At 35.3% G+C, this 15,393-nt stretch overlaps 1 protein-coding gene across 2 annotated transcripts in view; it reads right to left on the bottom strand.

The window, feature by feature from the left end:
• The window catches only part of LOC126976461 (Ca(2+)/calmodulin-responsive adenylate cyclase-like), a 177,602-nt gene that overhangs the window by 86,395 nt on the left and 75,814 nt on the right, over positions 1–15,393 (bottom strand). For both annotated transcript variants that reach the window (XM_050824781.1, XM_050824782.1), the window contains exons 4-5: positions 12,477–12,626; positions 8,188–8,306 (exon numbers count right to left, since the gene is read on the bottom strand). In XM_050824781.1, coding sequence (XP_050680738.1) covers positions 8,188–8,306; positions 12,477–12,626 — 269 coding nt within the window. The remainder of the gene's footprint in view (positions 1–8,187; positions 8,307–12,476; positions 12,627–15,393) is intronic.

The following is a 15,393-nucleotide window of genomic DNA, read 5'->3' as shown; positions in this document are numbered from 1 at the left end:
TATTATCTTATTTATTAATACGGCTTTACTCACGTTTTATCGTTATGGGTACCGACTAGTTTCGGACCATTCGGAGATCCTTCATCAGGGTGAATGTCCCGTCTCCTTAGGTCTTGATTAATAAATAAGATAAATCTATATTTATAATATCAAAGTTGAAATTGCATAATCTATAGTCACTATCAATATTTGTCCCTGTTTCAGTATTATCTACTGATCGAGATTAAATGAAATTTTGAATGCACATAGCTTATTAACTATTCTAAGCTCTGTTAGTATATGCTACGTTTATTTTCTTTCAGCTGTTGGATTTCGTTGAACTTATTTCACTTTTAGTAGGTTTATTCAATTTTAGATAAGATCGCAAAGGGGAAACGAAACCGCCATCTTGTTTTTATAATTGTTTGTAACGTTGCATTAGAGTTGCCATGAAAAATGTTCACAAGTAATTTCAGTGCGCTGCCATATGATGGCGAATATTGGTGATATAGGTATCTATATTTTTGAGCAAAAAAATAAAGTTTTGATGAGTAGAAAACGACGTATTTAATGAAATTATAGACTAGAAAAAGAACAAGACGGATACTTGATTCAAGAAAGTGGCGAAGTGATAGGACGGCACTTCAGTTAGAAAAAGTCAACCGCTAGACAGTTCGCTGCTGCAGCAAGCACGACGTTCTGTATCGCAATAAAAGAAAATTTCTTAAAAATGTAGTAGATTTAAATATTATGTTGTAATTATTATAAGCATTTTTCTATATAATATGTACCTAAATTAAAAATATTGTGTAACTAACTTCACTAATTACATGTCTATTGCTAAAATAAAACGTTCTTGCCTCGTGTTCGCGTCCGTACTTTTTAGCGCATACAATAGATTTTGAACATTACTGCCACGAAATAAGGTGTTAATTGGAATGAATATTTTATTGTTAGATGTATAAGTGTATGTAGGGGCGCGCATATCATATAGGCAACTAGGCAGTGCCTACCTCGTTATGAACCTAAATAAATACTTTCCTAGTGTTAAAGTTAAATTAGTTTAATTTGGTTCCGTTATTTTATTACCAAACTTCTATTGAACACCCACTCATAAAATTTGTTTCTCTAGGTACTAGAGTCCTACGGTAAGCAATCTTTGCATATTCCAAAGCTTAACTTCGACTAATTAAATCCTCAGTGGCTACCTTGCTACAAAACTAATGCACGCCCCCTGTGTATGCGTATATACAACACCACTCGGACATTTTTTGACGACCTTCTAATAGCCATTACGATCTTAGAATACATTGGGAGTCTAGTGGATTATTGTACGTCATTGATATATCCTCCGTTATGTAATAGACAATGCGGTAACACTATTCCCTGAGTGCGAAGCCGCATGGCTGACGCGGTCTGCCGCTGAAGCCGGTGATTAACTAATTAGTGTGCGATAACGCACTAATCTTAACGAGCGTGGCGTACAGTACCCCCCCCCCCCCTCCCGCGCCTCCCCACCCCTCCGCACCCCGCCTATCCGATAACGTCCTAGCTATATACTTTAATCTATAATAAAATTTTGTGTACTTAAAACCATACCATAGAATCCAAATGATGCGAGTTTTCTTGAGATTGTTAATTCCGCCGATATTTATCGTCAAACAATTCGACACGTGTTTCGCCTCTACACGAAGCGTCCTCAGGAGATGTTGACTTGCCAAACTCTGGCACGAGACTCATGAGTCTTAGGAATATTGACGCAATGAACACTCAAGAAAACTCACAACAGTTTTATAATTATGGATTTCCGCAAAATAGAATTAAAAACTTCATTTATTTATTTACTTGTCATTTAATAGGAAATTTGGCCTTACAATAAATAGCATGCAAACTAAGTCAAATATTTTTTTGATTTCTATTCAAAACAGGATATGATATCACTTATTGAAAATAAAAAGTACCACCCATTCGAAAAGGACAGACCTGAAGAACGGGCGCAAAAAACTCAGCGGGATTCGTTGTTTTTTTTATTTATAAAATCACCCACGAATACAAAAATGTCCATAAAATCAAAAGACAAGACAAGAATAATCTAAAGTGCAATGTATAATCTACTCTTGGTAGAAAAAAATTCTTGAATTGAATAAAATAGGCTTTAAAATAAACAAATAGCTTTAAGCTAAAGTAAGGATATTTTAAATCTTGAAAAGGGTAACATCTAAATTGAATCAGGGATCTTACTGTAAATTTCCATGCCCATGCAGTAGAAATGTTTCAAAAATAATGTGCTATGCGGAACGGATCTAGTCACTTATCTATCAGCACTCCGAAGTATTTTAGTAATGCGAATCGTATTTTTCAGATGTAAGTATAGCACTCTTATGAGTCGGCTTCACAAATTTTATCATCTCATAAATGTATAGGCGGGTCAACAGTTTCAGTATAACACAGAATAATATTTTTATATTATCCACAGATCCTTAGAATATTAACGTCACAGAAGTAGCGTCGGTAACTTCATTACAAATAGAAAGGAAAAGCGAAATACAATTTAGGCTGAGATAGAACGGGACAAAGCTATTGATCATGCATCTCTATTGCGAAATCTATTTTATTGTTTGTCCCAATGCCTACTTTGGGACAAATAAACAAAGAGCTGTCATGTCATCAGTTGGCGATAAGTATTTTTGTGCTTTTATTATTTGTTTTTATTATACAAGGAATCTCAGAATACCGAGATTGAAAGCCCTCTGCTTGACAGTTCACTCTCAATCAATACTCACAGAAGTGTTCAGCGCGGACAAAGAAAGTTTTCATTTCATACAAACGATGGTAATATATTATGTAAGTTTACTCAAAAGTCAACAAATTTGAATGAATGCGCGGTATTCTCAAGACGATAGAGACGAAAAAAAGCGCATACGAAGTATGGTGTGGAGCTCACTTCCCAACAGGTGATCCGTACGCTCGTTTGTCCCCGAATTCCATAAATAAAGTCCATAATATAACTATGAACTATATTACTCTAGAGAAAGTGCGATTCCACTAGTCGTATTGATGCGCTCGGGCTTGCCTTGTTGAAGAATGTACTATATCAGAATATTTTCCTTTGCATGTTCTTAACGACCGAATTTCATCACTCTTCAAGACAGACGCACAGCCTATGACATGATCTTTAATGCTTTCTTTTCCTACAAAGGTACGGAGCGGGGAGGGAATAACTAAATAATGAGAGGGCTGGAACTATACTTCCTATTTCACTTGGCTGATGGTTTTATCGGTGCTGAGGAAGCTTTAGTTCATTACAATCGCAGAGATGTATATATATCTTGTTAAGTTACTAAATTAAAAAATATGTATTCTTTCCAATCGATTACTGATAACAGAAATAACGTATTGATGTAAAATACAAAATACAGACACAACTAGTCTTAGGACAGAACTTCACTGACGCCGATCGATTTTCATTTGAATTTCGGGAGTTCACAACTTTTGACTTTTTCAATAGTTCCTGGTGCTTTGTTACTCGTTCGGAATTATTCCAATCACGTACACGCGTACGCCATTCGCTAAAAACGTAACAAATGACCAGACATGAAAATGTTTCTAGGAGAGAAAACTGACCAGCGGAAATAGAATTTGAGACTCATAATTACCGCTGTACGAATAATTAATGTTTTGTCTATTTTTGTGCTGAATTGAGGAACTCCTCCGAACCAGAAAAAATGGATTTGAAACAGAAATTTATAGATAATGGGCCAGCGATTAAATGAGTCATTTACAAGATTGCGCGTCATAATCATATTGGTTGAAGATAACCACTGTTTATATGATGTATTGTTAACAGTTACAATTACACGCGTTTTAATCCTTCAAAAAGTATTTTATTTAAATATATAATAGTCGTGTTTATCAAAGAAAATACTATATAGTATACATATAGCTCATGGGAAGCATGCGGTGACGATGACACGAGAGTCGCGCTTTTTGTTAACCCGTAAATAACACATAATATGTACACAGTATACATATATAGCTAATGGAAAGCGTTCGGTGAAAATGACGCGAGTTCCATGATATTTGTTCACCATAAAGTGCGCAATGCGCCTAAACAAATATTCACTTCAACAATGGGAATCGTCCTCTTCTGCAGCACTAATCGTGTAAACAACACAGAAAACAAAACAAATCAGATTCACACCCATAACACAAGTTTCTATCAAAGATCCGTTCATGGAATCGACGATGCCAATGAAAACATATAAAGTATATTAAAACAAAAAATTATCTACATTGACAGATTAAACGGTCTTATAAAGTAACGCTAATAAATAATTTTGCATTAGTTATCCTTATTAAATAAACGTAATAACCATTTATGGTTTTGTTATTAATATATTGATTCAAAATGAGGTGTTTTGGACATGTAGACGAGGATGGAATTAGATTTACTGCGGTAATTTAGAGTGACGTGGTTGGTTGTCTAAATGTTGCCCACGCTGAAAGCTCGACCGAAACACCTTGGTAATCGGCTAATGTAATGTTAACGTGTTTGTGGATAGTTGTGTTGGAAAACGGCTGTGGGCCCTGCAAAGATCCTGGAGAACCTCGCAATCAGGGGAACTTGATGAGATGCGAGTGAGTATTACAAAACTTGGCCAACTTTTACCTACGAAGAAGACAGTCTAAGTGGTTGAGTCCCACACTCCCTGTACGGCACAGGTACAGTACAAGAAGGGGCAATTTGAACTCTCGCCTTTAGCATTTACTATTTGTACACAATATAATCTTTTGACTTCGACTTGTTTAGAAATCTTCAGAGTTAAAATAAGATAGCCACAACTCGATCTCGTTGGAAATTGGTTTTTAGTGAGAGACTGGCTTCGTAACAACAAACATTTCGAACATGTAGATACATAATTTCCTTGAAATTCTACACACGTTGCGATAAAGGTAATCAATATCGAAGAAACGGTAGTGAAACTGAATACGGATCCGCTCTGGAGAGGAGCCAAAACCACGATCCACCCACTGCCAAGTAACTTGAGCGGGCTCTACTATTGTGGCAACATACGATACGAGTATTCTTAATAACACTCTATTAGCACATTACTGAAACAGAACTTGTACCTACAAGATGTCACGTTTAAAGGATTCTGTTCACTACACGGTGCTGGAAGTGGAACCTCTTCTTTCTCTCACCGGGGAAGGACAGGGCAAGGTTCCACTCTTTATATTACGAGTTATAAGTTCAATTGAATTCTTAGTAAGTATAGCGACGCTTCATAAATGTAAGTTATATAATACGACGCTGCTGCTCTCGACTTCGTTTCCAGCTCTCGGAACGCGGTATTTCCGTCTTATCGAGCACCCTCCGCTAATATTGATTTGATATGAACCGAACCACTACATATATTTTGAACCAGCTCGCATTTGCCCTCTAGCAAATATTGTATTTTGTGAATTTCTTTAAATATGTTTTACCGAAATTAGTTTCGCAATGAGTTAAAATTAAGACATTATTACTACTTTAAATACAACTAATGTGGATAAATCGATTTTTGGTGGCATCTTATATCTGACATGATCTATTTTCAAATATAAGCAAGTAGTATCTAAGCTTAACAAAAAGCGAGTAGAAACCAATCAAGCTCATTATACACACAGATTAACCGCCGCTATTTTATTTAATCGCAATCCTAAATTTCCAATTCAAGATTAATATTTCATCCATTTCCTGTTTTAACTATACCAATAACATATCTCATGGATTGTTATGAACAGACAAAGGTAGATTTGGTATAGTACATTATAAGACAAGTGCCATAGTGTTAATTATTATAGATTGTATTAGGCCGGGTCCACATAATAACGCAGGCGAAAAAAGCTATGGACCGAAAGAGATAGTGTGTGAGCGGCTAGTAAAAGAGAAGGAAGGGCTAACGTTTGTGGTAAGTGGACAAGGCTCTGTGCTAAGTTTATGGTACGTACGATAAGGGAACCGAGAGTGTTATGAGTTATGATCAATGCACTCGCGTTTCATACGCCATTTTACAACTCTATTGCATGGAAAACACCTAATAATAAAGCACACAGTGAAAACGGTAACACCATTTTACTCAGGTTTCTTTATGCCGAGATAATGACACGATATTCATACAGAAAATTACTAAAAACTGTATTTATTGTGTTCATTATTATTATTATTGTATTTATAAATATATAACCAAACAAAACCTCTTTATTAGTAAAAACAGTCGATTATTAAAGTTTTGAAACACTTTTTGAAACTATTTACATAAAACTCAGGCGCGTGTACGATATTGAATTATGAGTGTCAAAGCGATGAATTTTCATACGAACCCATTTAGTCTAGTCATCAAGTGCCTTTTAGGTCAACTTTTTTCAGCAGTCTCCGAAAATTATGATTGAGGAGTCATTCGATTCGGAATGGCATCTAGATGGTTTTCGAAAAAAAAGTAGTTCCGCTTTTTTAAAAATATTTTAAAAAAAAAAAATTACAAAAGTTATTAACAATTAACTAAAAAAAACTACGTTTAAAAAACCGACTTAAAAAACAGAAAAGTATCAAATAACAAAAAAAAAATTAATACACCTCTTCTGCAAACCTTTACCTTTCATATTATTAAAATACTATTATTTATATGTGCTATATATGGATAGGTTTTAAGTCAGTGCCAAGCCCTAAACAAAATAAAACTTAATATTATAAACTTACAAGCTTACTTATTGTATTTATTGTAGGTACCTTTATTATATTTGGCGTAGTTAGCGTTTGGAGTTTTATTTTAATTTTTTATTAATAATATATAATCAATCTGAATGAAATCTCCAAAAAAAGCCGTACACAGAAAACCATTATATCATCCAGGTAGACGAAAATTTTTATATAAATATTCATAAAATGAAAACTACTGGGCCAAACTATGTAAAATTGGGACCAAATGGCACCTTTTTCGCATCAAACAAAAAAAGGATTACGTAAATCGGATCATAAATCTCAGAGTAATCGGTGTACATACATAAAAAAAATACCAATCGAATTGATAACCTCCTCCTTTTTGAAGTCGGTTAAAAAAGGGGGTTTAATTTTTCACCGACTAATTAATTTTTTTCAGATTTGAAGAAGAGGAGGAAATTTCCTAAGTTAAGTCCCGGAATTTTAGGATCTATATTTATAATTTTCCCAGTTGTTGACCAAAAAGGCATTTGTTGACTAGACTAATTGTAGATGAATGATAGATGAAAATTAAGTCTGGTATAAAAATCTTTAATTGACCATGGAATAATGAAGACCGCCGTAAGTGCTTTTCAAAAAGCAAAAAGATTTTCCATAAAGAACGCTGAACTTTTGACATTTTGATAGATGTATTTTAAAAGAAATCACATTGCTATATTATATTATTATGTGTAGTTCGGTCATCTGCATATGTGAAGGCAAAAGCCAGTCCAGTCCGAGTCAGCAAAAATGTTATTAAGGTAAGGAAACTATAAAAATATTATTTACCCTAATAATGGTAAAGGGTAAATGTAAACACTTCTATAATAAAGTCCCCCCCACTGTTCAGGCATTATCTATAAATAAATTTAAATGTTTTATAAAAAAATGGCTCCGTCGTAAATCCTATTACTCCACTGCTGAATATCTAAATGATCGGACAGCCTGGGACTAGATTGTGATTATTTTATACCGACAGAAATGATTGTATAACATTGTATATTTTTATTGAAAAGAGCGCAAAAAAAGAATGCTGGGAGAGTTTCTTGCGCCGCTTCTTCTGTCTCAGAGCGCCATTTTTTTCCGAAGCGATAGTAGTATCTAGTAGTTATTAGAAATGACATAAAAAAGAATTCTAAAGGAATCAATTTTAAGAAAATAAATGCCTTGCCTTTTATGCCTTTTTAATAAAACAACTTTTTCTTACATATAATAACAAAGTATATTAATGTTATATGGAATAAATTCTTATACATAATAATTTATTACCGAAACGAATTACACGCCACGTGGACGGATCGATGTTCGATTAGTGTCAAGTGTAAATTTGTCAAGAGTTTCTCGCCGCCTCCGCAGATCCGCCGCGACCACAATTCATGCAATTGACACGAAATATCGGCTTCAAATAAATAAAGTATATATCACGAGTACCCGACATAATAATAATTATGTACAAGAAATCGCCTCACCTGACTTCCTCGTGTTTCTGGATGTAGATCTTGTGGAACTGGCCCTCGACTGGTGAGATGATGTCGTTCTTCATCTCCATAGCGACGTGTTGAGGCAGCACTGACAGCAGCAACCTTTCCTGTCAACACAGCTCACTTTCACTTTCCATCACAAACACACACATCCACCATGGGAAAGACCGAATTTTAAAACATGCCCCCCGCCTTGACAAATTTTTATTTTATGTTTAATTCATAGTTTATGGTTTAATTAGCACAAATTAAAAAGGAATGTAAATACTTCTTTTAGACATGTTAGGGAAGAAGCTCTATTTATCGGGAAAAATGTTGCATGCATATTATGAAAACTACTCTACAACATATACAGATTTCCGACCGCCAGAAATCTCAAGACGAGGCCTGATCGAAGTATTTTTGGCTTCTGACATACGTTGCTAGAGAAATTATGAGTCATACAAGACAAAATTGCATTATTTTTCAAAGATTTCCAAAATAAAATATATCACGAGTTGAAATCAATTGAATGCCTGCCCACATCAAACTATATTCTAAAGGATCTTTTAATTTTGAATAACGTCGATGAACGACTAAATTATCGCTTGCAATTTGAATTCTTCTCGCAAAATATCAATATTAAATGCGGAATTTGTTTATGTACGGAAACGTCATGTGACTGCACAACTGTCAAATTGAATATCCTACTCTGTTTTACCCAATTTCGTCAGTTAATTAGCATCGATTTTGCGGCTATTTTATTATTTAATACTAATTTTCATTTTAGTACATCTCTGTATTTGCGAGCAAAGAATACTTCAAAAATAAAAAAATAAAACAACTTATTTAATTTGCATATTTTAGTTAGCTACAAGTGGAAGGAATTCCCTTTCAAGTTCGCAGAACTTGTGTAAGAAAAGAAGCTCTTTTCATTGGAAAAAAAATACTGACGATTTATGAGAACTATTCTAAAGAATATAAACTTGCATAGATTTCTGGCGAACAAGACTAAAAACTAAATAAGTTTTTAGTTACTTTCGCCAGAAATCTCAAGACTAGGTCAGTGTCGAAAGTCACTGAACGTCAAAAGAAAAATATTCAAATCATTAATGCCGTTTTCATCAGCAGTTTTATGACGCGATAACGACTTAATTAGTCGTGATAAATCGAAGAATTCCGCCTGAGCCAAGCATGGAAGCGAGAGAGAGGAACAAGCGATAGAGAGGCACGATCGACCTAAGCGGTCGCCTTACGACGTTCATTCTTACTCATTGTTACATCTTGTTCATTGATTACTCAAAAAAAAATTTTTAACAAAAAAACAACCGACTTCAAAAACACTACTCCAAAACAATAGATATAATATGCACTAAAAGAATAAAAATAATTGCGTATTTTTATACAATATAATTCAAGTTACGATTATAGTAATTTTTGGAATCGGTGTCCTTCCGCCGCAACCCGCTGTCGCCTCTCACCTCCTCACGAGCATGAGAACGCAATGGAGTTCCTCTCAAGATTTAGATTGAACCAAACATTTTGAGCAGTATCGTGATTTTGCTCATAACTGAGAGATAAGATAGCCCAGTAATTTCACTAGCTACGGCACCCGTTAAGTCCGAAACACAATTATGCATCACGGCAAAAACATGCCACTGTAGTAATAATAATACTCTGTGTTGCACGCGGTCAAATGGATCGAGCTGATACTGGGGTGTGCCAGACCAGAGATGACAGCAATACTCCATGTGGCCGGACCTGCGCTTCGTACAGCGCTAGAATGTGGGCCGGCTTGAAGTATTGCCGTGCTCTATTTATGACGCCCAGTTTCTTCGAAGCCAATTTGGCTTAACCCTCCAGATGACCGCGGAATTGGCAATCGCTAGAGATTTACAGACCCACTATTGTGATACTAGGCGAGGCTGGGTGGGCGTCGGATAGGCACTACACTTCAGACCAGGCAATGGTCGGACGTTACGAGAGGGGCGTTGACAGAGCCCTATTAACTATCGGGATGTGTAGACAACCTACAGTCAGTACCTACTATCTACGGCGATGACCCATATAGCCCTATGGTTAGAGACCCTGCCCACTGAAGTCCCGGCTACGAATTTATATGATGAAAGAATGTTCCTAAGTCACATGTGTAAATTAAGTATTTTCTTTTTATATTGAGCAAGCGGAATGAATGAATCAATGTTCTGCGATTTGGCCAGTGAGTTATATGACCTACAGAGCCTAGAAATAGTTCCGTATAAGTGTTTATTTATGTGTGTCTAAGTAAGTATTTTGGGGTTGAGCAGGTTATCAACTGTAAAGAAGATCCTGTAGATGAAGCCACAACCTGAGAGTTGAACAAAGCATACAAGATTTTATCAACGATATGTCACTCGAACGGTTGACTCAGTTGGAAAGAACGCTCGCACGTAACGCGAGAGGTCTCGGGTTCGAGCCTCGCATCGTTCATAAAATTTTGTTTTCAGTTTTATTTGAGTAAGTATATCGTGTTAAATATATAGTTCTCTTGCACCCATAGTACTGGGTATGTCCACTTTGGGGCAACATAATTTGTGTAAGTGTGTCAATATTATATTTTTATTACCTACCTATCAACTAAAATGAAGCTATTGGTATATAATAAATATATAGAATATATAATCCATGTAGATATTCAATATACTTGCAGATTGGCCTTTGTTTGTGTTACACAAATGTTGTACTGTGTGTATACAAACGCATATCAAGTTGTCGAATGTAGGACATGCCTAATGGATTAATGTTTACTTTTAAGTGAAATGATATCAGAAGTTCTACAACTTAAGTGTATGTTAATCATATATTTATTGATGTTTTTCAGATGAAATTACTAGTTAAGAGCAAGATATATAAGAATGGAAAAAGTGTTACATTAGGAACGCAGATGTCATATATATATATATATACTAGTTTATCCGGCAGACGTTGTTCTGTACATGATAAATAAAGTGTTTATCATGTACAGAACAACGTTTTTTTTAAGAATTAGTCAATAATATTTCATAACATCAAGAATTATTTCATAAAATGTGCTCCATGTTGTTATAATTAAAATGTTTCACAGCAGATATGTTAAACCGTGCGTGATTAAATTCTCTCATAGAAAATATGTCCATACAAAACAATTATTGGAAATAAAAAAAAATATGGGTCCCAATTCGAAATAAAAACTATCCTATCTCTCAAGTTGGACTAAACTGCACTCCATGAAGTGATCCCCATCAAAATCCGTTAATTAGATAAGGATTTCATCGCGGACAAACAACGCGACACGTAATTTATATATATTAAGATGAGAAGACGTCCCTCGTCGTCCCAGCCAGTAGCGATAGTTCCTGGTATGATGCTACGCGCTAATATAATATGTATAACCTAACCAATGAGGCATAAAAGGCATTTATTGTCTCATAATTGATTCCTTTGGAATTATATTTTATGTCATTTCTAATATACTAGATACTACTACCGCTTCGGAAACAAATGGCGCCATGAGAGAGAAGAAGAGGCGCAAGAGACTCTCCCAGCAATCTTTCTTTGCGCTCTTTGAATAAAATATACAATATTGTACTGTCATTGCTATTGCTATAAAATAATCACAATCTAGTTCCAGGCTGTCCGATCACTTAGATATTCAGCTGTGGAGTAGTAGGATTTATGACAGAGCCATTTAAATTTACTTATAGATAATGCCTTAACAGTGGCTAAGACTTTATTATAAAAGTGTATACATTTACCCTTAAAGGTTTTATTTATTATCTTATGAAGCCTACTAGAGCATGTAGTACTCCGCGCCCGCTTACCTCAGTGGTATTGAGCGAATTGCATTGCGAATAAATATGTATTAAAATTTCTATAAACTTAAAATTTCGTTTTCACATGACACTTCTATTGGAAATGTCTCGCAACTTCCTTAGCTAATACTTAATAAACAATCTATATATAAAAACAGAATATATGTTTGTATGTTCCCTAATAACTCCTGAACTATTCGACCGATCAATGAAATCTTTTGTAATAGATTCGTTGAAGCTCAAGGAAGGTTTACATACATAATTTATATGGCAAAACAACGTTTGCCAGGTCAGCTAGTATACAATAAATAAACAAAAATGATTTAGAGTGTGTGTGTGCGTGTACATGTGCGGGCGGGTGTGTATAAAAAGGGTTCCGGATGGAACCTATACGTTTATAGCTTTCTATAGACAAAAAAGAAAAAGTCTACTGGGTTATATGGTCTCCGTCATCTCGCCAACACTTACGAGCTTCTCGTTCTCGTCCTCCATGTCAAGACGCGCCGCGATGCAGTTCCTGGTGTCGAGGAAGGCGCGCCGCTGTGCCGTCTCCATCAAAGAATGCATCAGCGCGCCCACCAGGTTCACACACAAGAACACCACCACGTTTCCCACCATCTGTTGACAACAACATCATAATATTTATTCAACTGTATTACGTTTGTAGTCAAAACATCATAAGATTTTACGTACTATAAAGAACTAGACTCCCAATCGCATTGTAAAAAGTCGGAGGTTCCTTTGTACACGATGCCGGCTGGATGATGGGTACCACAGCGGCGCCTATTTCTGCCGTGAAGCACTAATGTGTAAGCATTACTGTGCTTCGGTCTGAAGGGCGCCGTATCTAATGAAATTACTGGGCAAATGAAACTTAACATCTTATGTCTCAAGGTGACGAGCGCAATTGTGATGCAGTTCAGAATTTTTGGGTTTTTCAAGAATCCTGAGCGGCAACGGCAACAAAAACTCAAATTAAGTTTTTTTTATGAAATTAAGGGACGAGACGAGCAGGAAGTTCAGTTAATAGTATTTGATACGCCCTGCCCATTAAAACGGAGTGCCGTTCAAGATTCTTGAAAAACACAAAATTTCTGAGCGGCAATACAATTGCGCACGACACCTTGAGACATAAAGATGTTAAGTCTCATTTGCCCAGTAATTTCACTAGCTACGGCGCCCTTCACACCGAAACACAATAATGCTTAGATATTACTGCTTCACAGCAGAAATAGGCGCCGTTATGATATCCATAATCTAGCCGGCATCATGTGCAAAGGAGCCTTCCACTGGTGAATATTTCAAAGAACTGGTGTTATTCGGAGAAAAAGGCTCGAAGAAAAACGTTTCTCACGAACACTGCCTTAACGATGAGAGATATATGATTGTTTTGTATGCATGTTACTAACGGACGTATCGCTAGTGTAGGTAATAGAAAAGTAATGTATCAAAGCACTTATTATTAATATATTTTACGAGCCAATTACAAATTATCCAAATAAAAAGTCATAAATCCTTGAGTGGGATTCCAGCACATATAAAGTTTCGTACGACTAATCTTCTAAGCGTATTAGGCTAGGAATAGGCTTCGGGGTCAATCTCTAATGCAAATACTGTGATTTATTACTTATTCGATTAAGACGCGTGTCTGGCTCGACTTAAAAATGAATCATTCAACGCGTTATCTTTGCGAATATCGACACTTTACAAATGGGCTGATATAAAATCAGTTGTAAATGGGACATGATAAATCAATGCCTCAAGCCGTACGGGAAAACTGTCAATCGAATCTTAATGTTCATTGACATGACAATTAGACGCTTGGGGTTACAATCAACGATACAATATCGGGCGTTCAATAAGAGTTTACGACTCCAGACACATTCGCGTGCGGTGATTAAGGAGGTTGTAAAAACTCGTAGGTGTTTCCCAGAGATAATCAGCGATCGTCTTAATACTTTTGGATATTTCTTCTAATATGTACTTATATCAAATACTATCTATCTATAGAATTTGTTCCACATATAACTCCATAAATTTAAATAATGCTGATTTAGATCTCTTCAACGACAATTTAGCGGATCTCAAACAAAAATTACTTGCAATTGCTTAATATTGTCATAAGATTTTCTTGTATATATTCATAAATTGTTAAATTCAATCATATTTTGTAACAAGTTTAATTTAATTTACTAGTATTTTTTTTTTAATTTTTAAGTCTTGTTTTTGCCTATTGTAAATATTTATTAAGATATTCTGTGAACGCCTTTAAGTAATAGATATACTAGACTATATAGAATCTTAATATTTTGTAAGCAAATGTCCTGTATACCTATTGTTGATGTTCCAATAAATAAATAAAATAAACAAAAAGCAATAGTGTGGTTGTATGAAACGAGATATAAGTGAATATTTTGTCACAAAATAGTAATATAATATCAGCATAATAACCGAAAGAAAAAGATACAAATCTATAAATATCATGATTTACTTAGTAATAAAAAAATATAATGTATTTTAAAGCCTTTGTCAGGTTTGGGCTCGATTCTGCGCTCCCTCTCGGGAACCAGAGCTTTAATCTGGCGCTTTAGAAAACTTGAGCACTTACTTGAAAATAGAAGAAGTAGTTGAAATAAATGATTCAGCTTTACCCCTACTCCGCGGCCGACTGTAATGCGACATGCGATAATTGGTGGAAAAAATTTTAGGCCATGTAATAAAAGTTTCACTTTTAAACCTCTTTCGAACTAAAACTTCAAAGTAACGAAACCAAATCCAAAAAAAATCTGTACGAATGTTGATACGATTGACAAAATAAATATGTATATTCGTTTGGATATTTGCCAAATTGTATCTTTGTCATCACAAAAAATAAAAACGAATATACAAATGCAATGTCAGTATTTATTTTAACTGGTATCATTTTGAAATCGCGTATTACGAGCTCAACGTTATCCTGGTACGTTCTCTGAGCACTAAAAGTTTATTTTTCTACAGTTTATCGCATTGTTACTGAAGCTACTATAAACATTTCCTTGCGTTACGCATATTTTTTTACATTTGAGATGTTAAGTCTGCACCGCTTTTGTATATCTGAAATACTTATCAGTATTCTTGGAGTTGTGGGCCATCGCTTTCCATCTGACATTTAATTCCATAAAGTGACGCTTGATACAAGAACTTTGTGAAAATCGTGTGGAAGGACAGGCATTATCGAAGGAACCTAAACGAACCGAACACGAGCCAACCGTGCTATTAAACACGCTAGGTTGTTAAAAATGACTATAACCTAGCGTGCATAGTCAGTTACGTGACAGACACACATGACAGACAAAAACAACAATATAACTAGAAGTTAAAAGTTTATTTTTCCCAGTTTATCAGC

Source organism: Leptidea sinapis, chromosome 41 (assembly GCF_905404315.1).
Source record: "Leptidea sinapis chromosome 41, ilLepSina1.1, whole genome shotgun sequence".
NCBI classification, from domain to species: Eukaryota; Metazoa; Arthropoda; class Insecta; order Lepidoptera; family Pieridae; genus Leptidea; species Leptidea sinapis.
This window is presented reverse-complemented; position numbering and strand designations above follow the sequence as displayed.